Source organism: Lipotes vexillifer, unplaced genomic scaffold (genome assembly GCF_000442215.2).
Source record: "Lipotes vexillifer unplaced genomic scaffold, Lipotes_vexillifer_v1.1 scaffold543, whole genome shotgun sequence".
Lineage (NCBI taxonomy): Eukaryota > Metazoa > Chordata > Mammalia > Artiodactyla > Lipotidae > Lipotes > Lipotes vexillifer.
In genome coordinates, this window is record NW_006799055.1 from 987273 (window position 1) to 1007623 (window position 20351).

General features: G+C 45.3%; 1 protein-coding gene across 2 annotated transcripts in view; it reads right to left on the reverse strand.

The window, feature by feature from the left end:
* The window catches only part of MTUS2 (microtubule associated scaffold protein 2), a 344092-nt gene that overhangs the window by 41936 nt on the left and 281805 nt on the right, over positions 1 to 20351 (reverse strand). The window contains exons 1-2 of one of the 2 annotated variants that reach the window (XM_007471435.1): positions 17552 to 17813; positions 7051 to 7117 (exon numbers count right to left, since the gene is read on the reverse strand). In XM_007471435.1, the coding sequence (XP_007471497.1) occupies positions 7051 to 7117; positions 17552 to 17605 (121 nt within the window). In that variant the 5' untranslated portion in view covers positions 17606 to 17813. Of the gene's footprint in view, positions 1 to 7050; positions 7118 to 17551; positions 17814 to 20351 lie in introns of those variants that run through there. The other variant, XM_007471434.1, reaches the window with a different exon arrangement.

The window sequence follows — 20351 nt, forward strand, 5'->3', positions numbered from 1 at the left end:
AAGAGATATTTTTATAAATCAGAAAATGTACATTATTTTTGTGATCCCAAGATTAGTTATTTTTTCTGAGGTGTCCTCTTGGGTTTTGCATTTTAACTCATCTTTTTTAAAGCTGTGAGGGGAAGGAATACAACAGAATCTAATCTGAAACTTAAGGGAATTAGCATATACTGTGCCCTCAATTTTCTGCCAAACATTCTGCTAGATCCTTTGCTCTCATTCAGCTCGTGTGACAGGACTATTCCCTCCATCTTACTGACAGAGGCAAGTGAGGCTCCCCACACAGTTCTCCCCTTCCTCCATAGTAACAAAATATCTGGGCAAGGTCACCAAGAAAAAAGAGCACATTTCCCAGTCCCCTTGTGACTAGGTTTGCCCTGTGACTTAGATCTGGCCAAGGAGATATAAGTTCCTGGAAACTTTTCCCCAAGAGGAGCTGACCCACTGTTTCTGCTTCGTTGTTCGTTCCCTCCTCCATCCTACTACTGGACTAGAGGTATGATGACCACGTAGCACCCAGTGCTGACCACTGCCACCCGGGACCACGAGGAGAAGCACCACTGTCTTGGGGATGGGTGAACGCCTGGGCCCCCTGTGGACTCTGTAGAACAGAACCACACCTGCTTCTGAGTGCTTACCTCCTGGCTCCGATCCTAATGGCTATAGCTTAGGGATGAATTAACATAACACTGTTACATAATTATACTCTAATCTACGTTTGGACAGATTCATACTAGCACCTATCATGGTTTTGGGTGGGAGTCATACAGAACTGGGATACAAAACTATTTTATTTTGTTTACCTGATTTTTCAATCTATTAAATTAAAAGTTACCAAAAAAAAGGTGGTGGGGGAGCTGGGGATGCTGTGGTAAAGTTACGCACGATGTGTAAAGTTACACACGATGTGTAAAGTTACATACGACGTGTAGAAGAATTCTAGACTTGGGTTAAGACCTGACTCTGCCCCGTCCCAGCTGTATGCTCTTATGGAAGTCACTTAACCTTTCTGAGCCTCAATTTCCTATAAAAGACACCAGCACCTACTTCACAGAGCTGTCTGAATGAATAAATAAAACATATCATGTGACAGAGCTTGTTAAGTACTAAGCGCTTTGTAAATACAAGGGATTATGATCATAAATTGGAAGACACATTTTATGCAAAAACCCTGGAAGGTAAAATCATCTCACAGATACAGTGGTGTGTGTAAATATATTTAGGTTGCTAGTTATAAATGAGAATAAGTTGAAAAGTTCATTCTATTTAGTAACTTAAGAACGTAATAAATAAGTCAGTGTTTACTGTCATAAACTAAGATTTCTATCATGCCTTTATATCAAAGCTCTCAGAAGTCTTTAGTAGGACTTTATTTCATGTTACAGAAAACATTCAGGTATTGTTTGTTTTGTTTCAATAAGCTAACTTTAATCTAAATGTGGATGTAACCATTTAGCTTCCTGTACAATACCTGAGGAACTTTAACAGAAGGATTGCTTTGTTAATTACTGCTTTCTGTTTTACAACTATATTTCACGTTAAGTGTTTTTAAAATTTTCAGTAGAGACGTAAAAGCAAAGTCCATCTTAAGTCTGAGGCTGGCAGAAAGCTAAAAACCCATGGCCTTGGCTTGGGAAGAGCCAGAGCAGAGGTAACAAGCTCAAGAGAGGAGGGGGTGACAGAGCCACACGTGGGTGCAGAGAGAAGCTTTGTCCATCAGCAGGGGGACCGGGGCAGTGGCAGGTAAAGAAGGCCAGGAGAAGGGCGGCTGGGTGACTGAGAGCTTCTAAGATGAGAGGCAATTTCACAGCACATTCAGACAGTCACAGTTCTGAGCGGCCTCGAGGAAGGAATCTGGTGGGAGATGTGCAGTGCTGTTAGCGTTGGTCCAACTTGTGTCTGCACGTACATCTCAGCAGGGCTCTGGTCTGCCTGTGAGAGCACTGGGGCTAAGTAAGGAGAGCGAGCCAGAGGCCCCATTTGAAACTAGCTATTTATTGCATGTTTCTCTGTGGAGTTCATCTAATTCATATTTTTTAAATTCATATTTCTTATAGCTCAGGTTTTCTAATAAGGCAGCTTTGCTGGACAGAAGACCATAAATATCTACCTGATGGTGGTCAACAACCTGAAGCATAACGTCTCAAAAGGAAGTAATCTGCTTCTGGGAAGAACATCTTACAAATCTATTTCAGCATCTACAAATGTAAAGGATGAACCTTCAAGGATCCAGTATTTGACTTTCAAATTTGGAGAATGCCACTTTATCCAAAAATCAGGGCTCACATTTTAATAACTGTACTTTTTGGGAAATTTTAAGATGTGATTAAAAAATCATATATTAAATATGTTTCTAGCATCTTTACTCCTCCTTCCCTGGATGTGATGCTGGATTCTGGTTTCCTGGAGATCCGAAACGCCCTTTCATCCCACAACCAATACAGCTAGAGAAAGGCTTTTCCAAGGATAGACCCAATTCAGGCCAACTTCCAAAGACAAGGCAAGAGCCATCAACCCTGGAGGGTGACCTGAGATGAGAAGCTTTCAGGAGGATGACTAGAGATCCCTGTCTTCATAGGAGATACAAATACCACAGATGACAGAAATTTCAGTGACTCCACAGGGACTCTACCCTTGGACCACAAAAAGCTCCATCCCAAACTACATCTTGGCATATGACTGGCAATTACGTGCCCCTTCTCAGGTGTGTGTGTGAGAGAGAGAGAGGGAGGAAGGGGGGGAGGGGGAGAGAGAGAGAGAGAGAGATTAATTCCCTTCTTATAAGGCAACCCTAGCTACACTGAGATTAAATCCACCATAATCTTGTGCAGTGATTTACAGAATAAATATCCAGGACACTGCACATATAGATGAGTTTAAGACAAATGTGAAATCCTACCCAAATTATTGGTCCACACTTTTGAGATTATATTCCAAGAAAATAACACAAGAGGAGAAAAGTAATTTGCAAACAGTACACTCATTGTAGCGTAATAGCAAAAACTGGTAAAACCCCAAACACTCAAAGGGGAAGAGTAGCTAATTCTAGTTTATGACAGAGTGTTTTATAACTCTTAAGTGACAAGTGCGAAAAGTGTTTTTAATCCATGGAAGGAGGAATGGGTTTTCCTTTCCAAAGGTACGCAGGATGGGTAATGCCCCCAAATGGTCATGGCACCTATAGGTCCAGGGCACATTCACTGGAGGCAGCAGGCATAGCTGGTGCTCAATAATTGTGATCTTTCCCTTCCCACATGCATCTACCCGAGTCTCAGTCACTGTACAGGCCCATCTCAGATAGCTCCTCCTGCACGGAGTCTTGGATCGTAAGCTCCTTGAGGACATGAGCTGTGCCTTATCCGCCACTGACTTGTCCGTATATGGCACCAGGTCATAGCTAGTCCACATGGTGCCTTTGTGCAAATTAGAAAAAAGGACCCCTTCCTGTGGGTGGCAGCAACCCCAGGCTGGGGTCCAGGGCTTGGTGAGCAGCTGCAATGTGGGTGCATTTCAGCCCCCACTCAGAGGGGCGCCCCCTGCAAGGTATGACTGCTATCACCATCCATGGTGACCCTGCCTAGCCTGTGCCTGGCACATACTAGGCACCTAATAAATATCTGTTGAATGAATGAATGGACTGAGATTAAGGAGAACTAAGGTTTTCTTCTTGGTACTTCTTACAGACGTTCCAACTTTAGCCAAGATCTCTGACCATGTCTCAGTTTACTGATCTCACAAATGTGGTGAATAGACTACAGTCATTAAGACCTGGATAACCTCTGAAATGCTATGAAGCTGCCTGCTACATAAAGGTGCTCAGAAGCTTGTTAAATGAAGGAACCATTCTCCATAACTGGGCAGAGCCTTGGCTAGGTACCTTGGCTAGGTGTGGTAGAATAAGACATTGCTTTTTGTCCCTGGAGCTCCTAAAACCCTTTGGATTTCCTGCGTGACAGGAGTGTCTTTGTATTTATGATGAGCTCCTTCTCTGAGTTTATGCTAACAAGGTAACTTACTGGGGGGCCCCTAGAGAGCCTCAGGATGGGGCTGGTCACAGGACAGACCAGGTGATTAGAGGGATGGAATTTTCAGCCCCACTCACCAACCTCTAGGGAGAGGAGACGCTGGAGAAGGGGTTATAAAATCTCTTGATTCAGAGAGCTCCCAGGTCAGTGAACACAGCTAGCTGGGGGAGGAGCCTGTCCTGGGAGGGTGTGGAAGCTCCGTACCTCCCCCTCCCCCCAAATACCTTGTCCTGTGCGTCTCTTCCATTTGGCTGTTCCTGAGTTGTATCCTTTATGATGAACTGGTAAATGTAAGTGTTTTCCTGAGTTGTACAAGTCATTCTAGCGAATTACTGACTATGCGGAGGGGTTGTGGGAACCCCTGAATTTACAGCCAGTTGGTCAGAAGTATAAGAGGCTCCTGGGACTTAGGAATGGCACCTGCAGTCTAGTGGGACTGGCCCTTCACCTGTGGGGTCTGCACTCACTCGGAGAGTTAGTGTCAAAACTGAACTGAATTGTTGAACACCCAGCAAGTGTTCTCCATGTGGAAAAATCTACACACCTGATGTCCGAAGTGGGATCAGAAAACACCACTTGGGCTTCCCTGGTGGCACAGTGGTTAAGAATCCGCCTACCAATGCAAGGGACACGAGTTTGAGCCCTGGTCTGGGAAGATCACACATGCCGCAGAGCAACTCAGCCTGTGCGCTACAACTACTGAGCCTGCGCTTTAGAGCCCGTGAGCCACAACTACTGAGCCCACAAGCCACAACTACCGAGGCCCACATGCCTAGAGCCCGTGCTCCGCAACAAGAGAAGCCACCACAATGAGAAGGCTGCGCACCACAACGAAGAGTAGCCCTCGCTCGCCGCAACTAGAGAAAGTCCATGCGCAGCAACAGAGACCCGACGCAGCCAAAAATAAATAAAAATAAATTAATTTAAAAAAAAAAGAAAACACCACTTATTTGGAGATGTCCTCAAAGTTTACTTGTAAATCAATTGCCAGAAATTTCCTACTTAAAAACTACTATGGTCAGAGATTCTCCATCAGTGTGGGATGACACGTCTCAAAATCTCTGAGAGGGATTCTAACTACACGCCTTCTAGAAGATTCTGTGGTAGCTCCCCCAGAGAAGTCACAAATGGAAATGTATTGTAAATGTGAAGTGTGTCAGCGAACACACCAGGGGGTTACTTTTTGTGTTTAGTTCCCGGAAGCTCATCTAATCCAGATGGGAGCGGACTAAGAGGATGGACACCCCGCTTGACCGGCAAAGGCGAGGGAAGGAGGATGAGAAGAGAGGGGGACCTCTCTCCCCTTTCCCGGGAGCCAGGCCAATACCCTAAGGGTGAGATCAAAGCAGGTGGAATCTGTCTTCTTTCGGCACCCTCCCTCACCCGCCTGGCTCCTCTGCCTGGGCCCCTCCTGCTGCCCGGAGCCCTGGCCTGCAGGAACCTCCCACTCCCTGGCCTTGTCCCTGATCCAAATCAAAACCCCTGTTCCTTCAACGCAATTCAGTGATTCTCAAACTGCACCTAAGAAACACCTGGGGAATGAAGCAATGCCTCAGCCTCACCCTCAAAGATTTTGATTCTGTTGCCCTAGGGAAGGTCCCGGGAATCGATGTTCTAAAAAGCATTCCAGGTGATTCGAACACGCACCAGGGCTGGGAACCACCAGCAAAGCTGATTCTGGCTGGAGGCTGAAGACCTTTGATTGAATTTATTCACATCAAGGGTGCAGAAAGCTGATGGGTACTTATGAGCAGGTATCGGTAGAATTTAGGGCAGCATTTTAATGGTCGTGAAGAATTTTAAGCAGCAATTTTTAAATGTGGGGGACAGGCCAGCCCTGTTCTGGGATCTGTATAAGTGCCCCTTAAGGATTCTGACTTTTCGCAGCTTCTTTTTTTTCTTCTCTGTCAAATTTACAGTCTTTAGAAATTCCATCTCCCCCTCAGAACCGCACCCCTGGCCCCTCCCCTCCAGTGACCCCACCCCCCAGACTCAGCTGATAAGAGGTCCAAATAAGGCTGGGGGGTAAGAAGACAGGACTGATGATCTCTCTACAGGATCACTGGGAAGTCTGGTTTGTAAGCTCAATACCCTTTCCCTTCAAAGGAATACCCTGCAGGTCGAGACACTAGAATTTATGACTTTACGGTTAACAGACGATCCTGATATTCCCGTCTTTCCCTCTCACAAATGCAGCCTCTCCAGTGGTTCAGGAACTCGCTGCTAAAGTGTCCTCTGGGGCCGAATGCTGGGCTGAAGGGCCCAGGCCGTGGTGCTGCCTTCCCCTCCCCCCATGGCTTTTTCATTTGGCAGGTGAATTCTTGTTCTATTCTTAGCACTAATGCAGAAATCAAGTAAGGCTTAAACACAAAATCCCAGCGTGATCCCCGTGTGGTTCCTGCTGCACTCAGAAGCTTCGGGAAAGCACAGAGGGCGGGGCGATGGTTACCACATCCCAGGGTCTGGGGATCTTCCTGTCACTGGCAAGGTGTCCTGCGGTTCAGCCAGAACTACACCATCGTATCAGACAAAGAGAAGGAGTTTCAACATGAACCGTAGCATTTTCTAAGCCATCCAGATTCGTGTTCTAGATCACAGAGTATTTCACGGCAGGGTGTACAGTGGCAGGAAGCAAGTTACAGGGAGCACCTCAGTTACCCACCAAAGCTGAGCTGCTGCTGCTGGAGCTGTGCCTGTCCAGGGGTGGGGTGTGACATGGAGGGATGCTTGTCACCCCACACAAGGCAGACAGAGAGATGTGCTGCCATCTGGGAGGAGCAGACTCAAGCCTGATTAGTTCCACCGTGAACTGTTAGGAAGCTGCCCGTATAACAATGGAGACATTACACAGAAATCCTAGCTCCCCGCAAGGCTACAAGAACCCACCACTGTGCTGGGGATGATAATTCCTTCTGTCCAGGCAGGTGTGCTCTGGTTATTACCTGAGACATAATTGCTTTTGTTATACATTCACAGAGCAGAAAAAGACACTTTTTACGTTCCTCATTGTCAATGCCCTACTTACCAACTTCATCCCTGATGTTTGCAAGTTCGATTGACAGCTCTTTTTCTTTCACAAGGGCACTTTCATTCTGAAAAAACAAAATGGATACCGAGAGTCCCCTCGTTTTAGGCTAAATAAGCACTTTCACATGTTTAATTGATGAATCATATTAAGCAAATATTTATAAGTTGAGCCCTTAAGGAGATAATTTTCTCATTATATAAACATATAAAAAACTTACAAAGCCAAGTCTGACTCACTCATTTTTTATCGCATTCAAATCGCAAAGCTTGCCATATAATATTAATAATACCCATGTTGTGCTTTTTGCACTCTGTATACCTGTATTGCACTCTGTATACCTGTACTGCACTCTGTATACCTCAACGTACAGTAATTCTTTGCATGTCTATGTCCTACACATTAATCTACTGTTATATATTATTATATATTTTTAATTATTGTCACTATTACGAGATTTTTGACCATGAAAATACCATATTTCTCTGAGGGACAGAAGCTTATTTTACCAGCTGTCCCCTTAAACTTACCCTTTTGTCCATTACACGCACTGTTACCTACCTAATGAATAATGGGCAGAAAACCTAACATGAAACATTTCTCTTTGTAATAAGACCAACACCAAAACTTAAGTTTCCAAGGTGTTTTGTTCCATTCTCTGCATCGGTAGAAGGAAGACGAAGAAAACTCACACTCAAAGTGTTACTTACTGTGAAGAACGCCATTTGTCACTAAGTGATTGCTTAGCTGTTTTCAAATCAAATACATACTATGACATAAAATAGATGAGTTGAAGACATGAGTCAGCACCAATATTTACATTTGTCGTGATTTTTATTACTACTAAAAATAACTAGGAAAGATGTGGTACATAAATTCTCTTCAAGTGACAGGTGCCAAAAGTACAGGCCCTCAAGGAAAGGCTCCTTCATTATGTAGAACGTACTCCCGAAGCAAACATTTCCAAAGAGGGAATTTTGGCCAAAATGGGTACCAAATATCTAGCACAGACATCCTCAGGGCCTCATGAATGCTCTTTCTTTCTTAAACTTGCTTTGACTTCGATGTCAGCACCTCCGGACAACCTGTGCCGAATGGGAACAGACAGCTGTCACGATCTTGTCTCTGTGTCTGCTGCGTTTAGACCCCGGTGACACGTGTGCTACTTTGGCTTGATGGCAGGGTCTCAGGTTATCCAAAGGGCATTTGCTAAGCAATGTTAGAATTTCATGCCTAGGCAAAACTCTACTTGCATAATAAGCTGCGAGCTATTTTAGTCACAGGCATTAACAATGATTAAGTCATGCTTCTCTTAAGACTAATGTAGCAACCATACACTACTTGAAGGACAGTGGACCCCCATCCCACTCATGGAGCTCCCTCCTCACCCCAGCCCATAGCATCCTCGCCTTCCCTGAATTTGAAGGCTGGAAATCACCCCTGAAAGTGTACATTCTCCTAATCACTACGTGACACTGCCTCGATGCCACGCCCATGGCACAGGGTTGTCCTGAGGGTTAAATAAATTAACGTACGTGAAGCAGTTAGAACGGTGCCTGGCACTGACAAGCTCTATACAAGTGTTAGCTGTTACTACAACTCTGTTGTTTCCTTTGATTTTGTTTGCAACTGGATGACATCCTATAGATGACAGGTGCTTTTCCATGTTGAGTGCCTGAATGTGTTTACAGTTGGCATATGTCTTGTTCTCTGCTTTTTTTTTTTTTTTTCCTAAAGCACCTTCCTGGCTCTGTCTTGATTCTACTCTAAGTTCAAAGACTAGAGAACTCAGAACAGGCAAACTGTCTAGTCAGACTGATCACAGGCATAGGTGCTTGGTCTCACAGCAGCATAATACAGCCGGCTGACTTGTTACTACAAATTAAGAAAACCTGGTATTCCTGAGAGGGTAAATTTCAGTATTTACCCTGAAATAATCTCAAACTAGTGAAAAAACTAACTTGTTTCTACTATCAAGAATAATTCTGGGGCTTCCCTGGTGGCGCAGTGGTTGAGAATCTGCCTGCCAATGCAGGGGACACGGGTTCGAGCCCTGGTCTGGGAAGATCCCACATGCCACGGACCAACTAGGCCCGTGAGCTACAATTACTGAGCCTGCACGTCTGGAGCCTGTGCTCCGCAACAAGAGAGGCCGTGATAGTGAGAGGCCCATGCACCGCGATGAAGAGTGGCCCCCGCTCGCCCCAACTAGAGAAAGCCCTCGCACAGAAACAAAGACCCAACACAGCCATAAATAAATAAATAAATAAAATTTAAAAAAAATAAATAAAAGAATAATTCTGAACGCTCCTATCCTCAATTTCCAAAGCACAGCCAGAGAACTGAAATATTGTCCTCATTGGTCCAAAAATAGCATCACCAAGGATTCACTCTTCGGCCGCTGAGAGTTGCAAAGACTTAGAGGAGGTTAGGCAGGGATCGACTAGGATGTAACAAAAAACAACAAACTGACTCTAATCTTTCACCCAAAGCCAACATTTCCCTCAGCGCCTGCAGAAGCCCTGGGACGAAGCCCTGGGTGGATGTTACCCGTGCAGAGGGATCCTGCGTCACAACCCATCACACCCCGCTTTCCAGTCACGGAAGAATCAGGCATTTGGGGACGGAGTGGCTTGAAGGTCCAGCGAGGAGGACAGGCCTCAGCTGGAGACGGTAATGATGCTCATGAAGATCTTCAGACTTGAGTCACTTAGATGAAAAGCCACCGCTGGTATCTGTGGCCAGGCCTGCCCACCCATCTTTGCTTTAGGAGAAGCAAGTGAGAGAATGAAAGAGAAGACGCAAGAGAGGAAAGGGAAGGGGATGGGAAGGGAGAAGAGATGCCGGGGAAATAGGAGGGAAACCAGGGAGGTGAGAGACCCTGCACCTTCTCCCTTTCGAGAGGCAGAGAGGAAGACGATCCATGAAGACCTAGGCCCCCCTCACCCCCAACCTTCTGCAGGCACAGGTGACAAAACCAAGTGATCTCAGAGTCATCAAATAGACAAAGGCAAGCAACAACCCCGGTGGCTACAATGTCAAGGAAAACGAGCTTGGGTGAGGTCTGCTGACCACTACGTCAGTATTAACACCAACCTCGACCAAACACTTCCTAGACGCCAAGGCGCAGGGCTGGGTAAGCCCTTTTGCTCACTTACTCCCCCAAATACTGTCAAGCAGGTCCTGGGGTTTATTTCCCATTCTGGAGGACGGGACTGGGGTTCTGTGCTTAGGTAACTGGCCAGGTAACCTGCACAACCAGCCAGAAAGTGGCCAAGCAGGAGTTTTCACCCAGGCTCCACACTCATTATCAAACACTAATACAAGGAGCTGCTCCCCTCTGTCCCGTGCTTACCTAGACCCAGCACCGAGATCCAAACTGCACCCATCCTCAGCTTGGATCCGAGCTCTCATTACCACGAAGCTTTCCCCGTCTAACTGGAGTAGAGGCAGTGCCACCCCCTGATGACTGTTCCAATGGAAATGTTGCCTGGCTGCATTCACACCCCACCCACCCCAGGCCCTCGCTGTGTTTTGTCCTTGGTGTGGATTTGTCAGTTGCACTTCATTTCCATTCTAGCCTCTGTGTGGCGGTAACATCTGATAGGGCAGCTACTTAGCTTTTCCTCAGTCAGCTTTCTCGAGCCCTTTCCGATGGCCTCCCAACATGCTCCTCCTGCAGGCGCTGGCACGGCTCTGCTCGCGGAGGCCAGCCGGAGCAGTCTGGCTGCAGCCCTCCTTCCTTAAGTGCTTGATTTTGAAATGATATCAACTCTTCTAATCTGTGAATTCTCTGCATCAATTACATTAACGTTTTGTTTTCTGCAAACCAAACCAGAATGATGTGATGCTGCCCTGCAATGGAATGAGTCAACAACTGAGACTTCAGGGACACTGCTCCTTAGGCAAGAAAGGAACCTAAAGGGAATTTCCACTCTCCACTCCCTGCCTCAGAGAGTCATCTTTCCAGCCACTGTGGCTCAACGGAGCCCAGCAGCCTTCCTGCCAGGCCCTGAGGTTCTGCTCAACATCTGGAGTGAGGCTGCCCCAAAGACTCCCTTCCGAGGGCTCTCATGCACCATCCCCCCTCCCCCACCCTAAGCCAGGTCCGGAGTGATGATGCAGTGGGAGGGCTGAAATACAAGCAGGGCCTCCTCGAGGCCTCAGTGTCAGATCAGTGCTTCCCTACATGGGGGATGAGTGGAAAATTCCTCACTGGTGCCAAGCACATGAGCCCCTGCGTTCAGTCCGATGGGCTAAAAATAGAATTCAGTATTAGGCGTCCAAACTATCCTAGTGATACAGTCCAGAAACCGTCAAGTCGAAGAAGCCCATTTCTCTAAATTTACTGTTTACTCTAGGACGGGCTTAACTAGAAACGGACACTTGGAGAACATTCATCTCGGCCCCTCACCAGCAGCTGTGTCTCTTAGCCGCCTCTTTTATGTCGTCGCGCACCGCTCCTTTGCACTCCGAGTCCTCTAGTGTCTCTGGCGTGGCCCGCTGCGCTCACAGGCGGAATCCCAGATGCGCTATCCCCACGGAACATCCGAGTCTCCCCTCCACCTCTTGCCCCACCAGGTCTGCTACAGTGCAGCCCACATTTCTTCTTAGACATGACGCTGCAAACTCTGGAGAAACGCTGCCTTTGATCTTTCCTAGCTACAGAAGCCTGGTGAAGTGCACAACCTGCTCATCAGCCCGTTAACTTCAAGCGGCTGGATGTGTGGCCAAGCCCCAAGCAAGCCTGCCACACTCTGTCATCCTGAGCTGCTTGGCCAACGGGGGGCTGTCTGTTCTGGGGGCTGGTGCTGCCCGTGTGACTGGTGGTGACGGGAAGTGAAAACGCCCATCTGTGTTATCATCATCCACGTGACCCTCACTTAGGCATCAGCCACCTAAGCCCCTCCCCCAATTAGAAATCAACAGGACAGCCTGGTTTTTATTAAAATTGAAGAGATATGTTTTGAATGATAATCAACACATAAAACGCTGCGTGAATCTGAGGTGCTTTCACCCCAAATGATCCAGAAACAGGAATGCATTCAACACTACACATATTTACTTAGTGTCTACTATGTGGCAGGCAGACATGCCAGGCAGGATACTTCTGCCTTCAAGAAGCTTAAGAGTCTCCCAAAGAGTCAGTAAATAAATAAGCAATTACAAAACAATGTGATACAACTCAACCAGGCAGGGCTGGCTTGGAGATTTCCTGAGACCAGAGGATGCGTAAGCAGGGGGCCCAGGAAGGGAGCAGCCCAGGCAAAGGCCAGAAGGGCCATCGACACAAGACAGCACCTGGGGCTATTTCTGGGAACCTCTGTCACCCCCATCAGAGGGGCCCTTTGCCTTTTCTTGCCAAGGGTCTGCTTCTGGCCTCTGACTATCCCTGAAAGAATGCTTGATCAGCTACAAACGTACTGATGACAACTTCATAAAATTCACTGTAGTTCTGAGTGTTTTTATCAGCTCCCTCTTCCCCATCTGATTTTTTTTTTTTTTTTTGCGGTTTGTGGGGCCTCTCACTGTTGTGGCCTCTCCCATTGCGGAGCACAGGCTCCAGACGCGCAGGCTCAGCGGCCATGGCTCATGGGCCCAGCTGCTCTGCAGCATGTGGGATCTTCCCGGACCAGGGCACAAACCCATATCCCCTGCATCCGCAGGCGGACTCTCAACCACTGCGCCACCAGGGAAGCCATGATATATTTTTTTAAAGAGGGACATATGTATGTACATTAAAAATATATATATATATATGTAAGCTTAAAGACTCCCAACTAATCTTTCCTATTTTTTTAGCCTGCCCTGAAATCGGTGCAGATCAGGAAAATTCAATCATGTGAGCTGGGCCACTTTTTCCCAGGCTAAACAAAAGAACCCTAACGAGGAGTGAAAAATTAAAATATCTACAGAATTCTGGTATTTGAGGAAACATCCAGATCCTTTTTATTATGAATTTTTGAAATCCTAAGTCATATACCTACACATGAAATTACAAAGAGGTTAAGGGATTTTTTTCATTCTTCCCAGAAACAATATTGCTTCTCACTCATGAGTTCACAGCTGAGGGTATAATTCTACACGGCAGAACTTGTCTTAATAGGGAAACATTTTCTGTTGTATTTCAAAACGAACCAGCCACCAGGTGACATCAGCAGAACACCGAAGTCTTCAGTGTTGTTCTCTTTTCACCCTTTGTGAATACTGCATTCATTTTCAATGTTAGTATTATTGTGAAGATTGGCCAGATTCGTAATATAGCTCTGTGGAAAATTCCTTTGGGAGGTGAACTGACCTTTTATTCATTTCAGTTATTATGGCTTTAAGGCAGCATTGATGCCATGCTTTGACTTAATAAGTGTTATTTCTTTCACATATAATTAACACAGCCCACTGTATTTTATGTCTGCTTTTCTACTCGGAAATGAAATTTAATATAGACTGGTCAAAGGGAAAGCATCATTCACATTTAATATTCTTAAATATGTGTCAGTGTCTAGTCACGTGGAGAATGAGCAAAGCCATATCTGGTTTCAAAAGAAACCAGACTAAATTTTAAGATGCATCATTCCAGCCTTTGCCTTTGTGCATGCTTGGGCGTTGATGACAGCAAAACATCTAGCTTACCTAAGAGGCGGTAGTTAATAGGGGGGCATCAGAACAAACCTGGATTGCCTAGGAACATTTAGGAAGGACTGAGACTTGTGGGGCCCAAGGAGAAGAAATGTGAATCGAAAGAAGGCTGGAAAATTCTGGATCCCAGAGCAAGCAAAAGGAAGGAAAATTAGCCAGAACCATGATTTTTAATCCACTTACGTCTCACTGAAGAAGTCTCTTGACCTTTCTGGATTCTATGGTCCCTGAGTGACCTTCCCAAATTTATTACTGTCCCATCACCCGTGCATACCTGGGAGAAGCAGACAAGCCTTCCCCCAACGCACACCCCTACCAAGAATTTAGAGAAAAGGTAAGTAAGATTAGCCTCTGAGATGATAAGCAACACAGAAAAGGTTAGGGTAGAGATATGCAAAGTAACCCCTAAAGGGAAAGGACCGGACCTAAAGCAGTAAGACAAGAGCGGGTCATAGAAATGGAAGCAAAGCAAAGGGAGATTGGAAGAGGCAGTCACCAGGGTGAGTAACAATCGCACAGCCTCCCAAGTGATTTCAGGCTGGAGTGGGGATGGGACATGAGGTCACTGGATGCCTAAATAACATTCCATCCTCATCAAAGCTTCTTATGAGGCTAGACTTTGACTCTAAAAAGAAGTCCCATGTTTATCGGGCTTCTAATCATTCGCTTGCTTGTCAGGTGTATTACTCATTGTTAAAAAACAAGTTGGTATTCTAATTGTACATCTACTTGATTTCTCTTAGTACCTCAACGTTCCTAAGAGTGACCAACTCTGGCAAGTGTCTGCATGTGCAGAGCTGCTGGCTTGAGCCTGGACCACACTGAGTCCGCTGGTGAATGGACTCTTGGGGATCCATCTGGGTGTCCCAGGGGCCTTCCTGGGTCATACTTGTCCCTTCCAAATACCTGTAGAGAATGAGATTTTCTACAGACCACCTCTCAAATCCCAAGACGGATCCCTACTTCTTAACTCAAGTTAAAAAACCTGGGTCTGGTTTTCAGCCTAGAAAACATTTCCCCACACTCCTTATGTGCTTCTGTGTCCCGAGCTTGACTCTCATCTTTCACCAAAGTGGGCTAAAACATCTTTACCCCTGCACTCTTTGCTTAGAGGTACAGCCCTTCTCAAAACTCTACCCCGTTCCTCAACGTGCAAGTCAGGATTCACTCCTTCCAAGAAACCTCACCTTTGATTCCAGCACTGACTTCTCCTTTCACTGGATTCCAGAAACAGGTAGGATCAGTACCACATGACTTTCACCTAGTGATACTCCAGTCTTGTACTAATGGTTGAATTGCCCCGTATGTGTTACTGTTGCCTACCTCACTTGCAATTTCTCTGGAAAAGGTGGAAATACAACCAAACAAATAACTGGTAAACTCCATAGGATAGGCTGTGCCTTTTAAGAATTCTTTGCTAGTCTCCATAATAACTGGGCACAGAGCAAACGAGTAAGAAATACCGTCGATGTTTTGACAGGTGTTTTTAACGTTAAAATGCCTAGGCACGATCAGCTTTTAAAAACTATTTGTTCACTTAACAACTTTTTATGCATTTTATACTCTAGGTAAGATTCCTTACTTTCCACCCCCCCCCCAATAAATTCATGTTAAAGAAGCGTCTTAAGACTAACATTTCTTGGCCCATCTTTGAACTGATGACTTATCTACAATTGTCTCCCCATTCTTTTCAAAACAACTTTAGCTGCACTACGATCAAACTATTAAAGACATTTTACTTCACAAAATAAAGTTTTCTATTTTGTATCTATACAGAGTTCAGAGGGAATGTTTCTTTTCTTTTCTTTTTTATGGCTTATTAAAACAGGCTAAAGCAATCAGAAACAACTTCATCGACCATTTTATCAGGTCTCTTTCAAACCAGGTTGATGCTGGGATTGTCAGAGCTGGTCAGCAAACTGAAGGATTTTATTGTGGGACTTAAAGAGTAAACTGATTTCCAGAGTTTGGAATGGAATCCCATAATATTCCTAGTAGACCATGCCTGGCCCAATAGGTAACTATTGAATAAACAAATGATTTTGGCATACTGCCTGCGAAGTTATGCTGAAAGGTGGGTAACTAAATAAAACAACAAATTTTTTAATTAAAAAAGGAAAGCCCTTAATCCCTAAAATGAGCACCTATGAACATACATCTATAAAACCGCCAATGGGAATACCATTCTAAAATATAGCAAAGAAACATCAAGAAATGTGGTGTAAACTTAATGAGAAAGTTTATAAATGCTGTGTAAGCTTTTAAGTTTTCATCAGGAAAGAATAATTTGCCTTAAGTTTCAAAGCTAAAACATTTGCAAGTCACTTAAACATCACACTGCGATGAAATAACATTTAATTATCTTCCTAAAATCTCCAATTTAAAGATTGACAGAGGGATAATATTTTTCAACAACTTGATTTGAAACAAAAGAGGAGGATGGATTCACTTCAAAATATATTTTCTCTAAAAAGACCTTTAATCAGCTACTATTTCGAAAACTTTTGTACCAGAGCTTAGAAATATGAACATTATAATATTGTTGTACTTGTAGCAAATCCTTCCCTTTTATAATAATTACTGTTACAAGGCTTCCTTCAACACCTTTGGTGACCGTTTCTCTTGAAAAAAGGGCTTAATCACTTCCATGCTGGATCTGCAGATAACTGAGTGCAAATGTTGCATATTTCTACTTGTCAAAAGCACATAAATGTGTACATAAATATTTTAGTTCTTAGTCATGGTAGCAAAAGCCAATCCCAATGAGACAGTTATTTCTACTGGAAGAGAAGGACCAGGGGACTTGTAAGGTATCAGTTTAACTTTCCTAGGTAGTACGTAACCCTCCTTTAGGTCAAGGTTCATAAACACAACTGATAACTAAGATGTTCCCACGTGACCTCCTCGTAATGTGTTTTATATTAAGCCATTCATTTCCCTTCACCTGGTCACATACTATACCTCAAGCCATAGAGCTGATGCCCATGAGTAGAAAGGAGGCAATTTCAACCTCTCATTAAACTCCATTTCATGCACTTTGAGAAATCCAAATGTCTGTGATAATAAAATATACCACAGAGACAAGAGTGATTTATTTTGTATCACTACTAGAAATGCCAGCACATTTCTAGTAGTGAAATTAAAAGCATATCTTAATCCCTCTGCAAGCTCACAGGCAAATGTCAAAAGCAAAGAGGCTTTGTGTTGGAATTGTCATACAATGCTTGCTCACACTCTGTTCTCCATTCCCTGGCTGTGAATTTTCCTTCCAGTGAAAACTGGAACACACCCTCAGGCTCTCCAGCTTCTTAAGTTTTCACCTCTGTGTTCTTCACCCCTACGTGAGGCAAACACGTACAGAGAGAATAACTGGACCGGTGCTTGCTTCTCTGACCTTAAGAACAGAAATTACAAGGATGGATGCTGTTTTGTCAAAAAGAGCGGCAAACTTTCAAAGTTACCAGTTGGCCAAGGGAAACACGTCTAGCTAATCTAAATTCCCCACTGGACCGTCTTAGATTTCACAGGTACATTAAAATGCAGTAAGAATATTCCAAGGATTTCTTGGCAGTTTGAATTTCAAGATGTTGGAGCAGAGCCCTCCTGTTTCAGGAGAATGCAACAGTTACATCTGAGACTGCAGGAAGGCAATTATGTAAGGCACTGCAGAGTATGGGAGACCCTGGTGTTTCTGCCAACACCGCTCCCATTCGGCACCCGGGAGCCAGTCAGGGCGGCCTCATGCTCACCCACAAGACAAGTGCACACGCATGCCGGGGACAGGGACAGAGGCGCTGGCTCTGGCCTTCTCTCTGCCCTTTGGAAGGAGGAAGGGAGGGAGAGAGAGACAGGGAAGGCAAAGTACCGTCTTGTCCAGGCACTGAAGGCAGTTATAAGGCTTGCAGCAGCAGTGGCCCATCTCGGCAGGCTGGCTGGCAAGGGGACCTCCTTCATTCAGTGTGTCGGCGGGTAATCGCTAAGGCGAAGTGATGGCTCCAGCGAGAGGGGCGCGCCGCTGGGAGCTGTCACAACTTCCATGTGGTCCCCTCGGCTACCTTATTTCTCCTAATAACTTCTGGAATCCCGGAACCAGAGGAAGGAGAGAAGGAGGAGGAACGCGGGGCGGCCGCGTTAGGTTCCCGCTGCGGGGAGAGGCAGGGCGGGAGCTAGGAAGGGAGGGGACAGTTGGAGGGAGGGTCACTTTGCCACTGGAATCCTCAGAGTGAGGCAAATCAATCGTCGCGTAACAATCGAGCATTTACCGATGCCCCCTCCCGGAGGGGACAGCCGGCGCGCCGCTCGCTCCCAGCCCTCCCCCTCGCGCGGTCGCGCCCCGGCGCGACGCAGCCACGCCTGGAGAGGACGCAGGAAACACAAAAGGGCTGGTCTTCCAGGGATGCTTGGGCTGAGGACCACGGAGAGGACTGCGAGAGACGTGGCTCTGTTCAAATACTGGCTTTCTATTTTCCCGAGAAGTAAAGACGCTTATAAACGTGATGCATAATACACGGCCTTTCCTCCATGTAACCCGCCTCTCAGGGCATCGTTGCCTGGGTGGAGGGGGGCGGCGCGGAGGGGACCACCCATTGCTCCTTTTCAAATTTGTGTGCCACGAACAGTTTTGCCCCATTGGAGGAAATCTTTATATTTGAAACACAATCGTGAAATCGCTTGTCTTATTTGACAGACCAAACCATTCAAGCGGCTTAAGTAATTAAAATTGGGGTGTGGGCAGCTATATCTCGTGGGCATATCAGCATAAAAGTCTTAGCGGACTGGATCTTTCTGGGCGATTTGTAATTTTTCAAAAAGTTCAAAATCGAAAAGGGACAGAGGTGGGAGTGAAGGTTTTTTTTTTTTTTTTAATTTCAAAAGAGACGTGGTATTTAAAAATATGTTTGTGTAATCCTGAAAGTAAGAGATGCAAATATTTATGAAATTAACTTTATACTTCCTGATATCTCAGAGGAGAAATCCTGAAATTTACTGTCTGCAGAAGTATACAATTACATTTTTTCTCATTAAATTTGCCTAAGACTGGAAGCAGACAATAGTTAAAATTAGATAATCTTACTAACTTGAGATTTTTCCAAGACGATTTTAATTAAGTAGCACAGGCGACTTAGATTTGCTTGTAGAGAGGTCAAGGATATTTGGTGATTAAATAACAACAGACCAGAATGTTTGTCCTAAACTTGAAAGAATAAACTCAAATCTTTCTTTAGCACTAACAGGTAAACTGGTATCATTCTTTAGGCTGTTTCTATTAAAAATTTAAATGTACATACATTTTGACCCAACAGATCGACTTCTATCCTACAGTAACACATATATACGAGAGTGTATGCATAAGGATATTCAGTTTAGCATCATTTGTAACAACATAAAAATGGGAACACCCTCGATATCCAGCACCTTTCCAGTATATGGAAACTTTTATGAAAAATGAAGCAAAACTATACACACATATGCGTTTGTATATGTCTACAATAAATCTGTTGGAAAAAATCCCACCGTTCATCCAACAGCAGCTGATCCTTGGGGAATGGAAAATAGGGGTGAGGGAGTGAATTTCCACTGTTTACCAACCTTGCCAGAATGTATTACTTTCATTGTTTACAGACAAAGTGTATCAGGGGAAGGCAGTGACCACAGCCTGGGCTCTTTGATGTCAGGAGGTACACAGGTGCCTCCCTCTCACACAGGCTTGCCCTCTCTGGCAGTGAACTCAGGCAGACCTCTCGGAGAGAGAAGAGCTGACAGGACCTTGAGCTTCAATCTGGATTAGAGCTGTTGCTGGAGGCTTTTGACACCTTAGGAGAAAAACTTGATATTGCAAGAAGCGATGCCTTGGTACACCCATGTTCATAGCAGCACTGATCACAAGCCAAGACACTTGGGAAGCAACCCGTGTCCATCGATGGATGAATGGATAAACAAAATGTATCCATCCATACAACGCAATATTATTCTGCCTTAAAAAGGAAGGAAATCCTGTCACATGCTACAACGGATGAACCTTGAAGACCTTACGCTACGTGAAATAAGCCAGTCACAAAAAGACAAATACGGTATGATCCTACTTACGTGAGGTCCCTAGAGTCCTCGAATTCCTAGAGACAGAACGGTGGTTGCCAGGGGCTGTGGGAAAGGCGGGAATGGGGAGATACTTAATGGGGACAGAGCTTCAGTTTTGCAAGATGGAAAGAGCTCTAGAGGCCGGAGCCTCATAATGTGACTGCACTGAATGGTACTGAACTGTACACTTAAGTGGTTGAAGTGGTAAATGTCATGTGCATTTTACGACAGATAAAAATAAAGAAGTGGTGGCGTGCATTCCCCTGGGGGTAGGCGGTCCTTGCACAGTAAGTTTCTGATCAAGTGAAGACAAAGCCTCTCTTGTGGGTGGAGCAGCAGGGCAGGGGGGCTCTAAGAAGCTGGCCATCTCCCAGCGCCGTGTGCAGAAGGCTTTCTTCGGGCAGAATTGTTTTTCTGCACCTGAGGACATAGTTTTCTTCTAAATTAGGATTTAGACTGCACCGTCCTAGAAAATGACTGCTTGTTCTTGTGCGAGGTCTGAGCATGCTTGCTCCCGCTGCTGCCCACAGGAGAGAGGGTGAGAGGCGAGGCTGCCCAAAGAAAGACGGATTCAGCTTCTCTTCCTG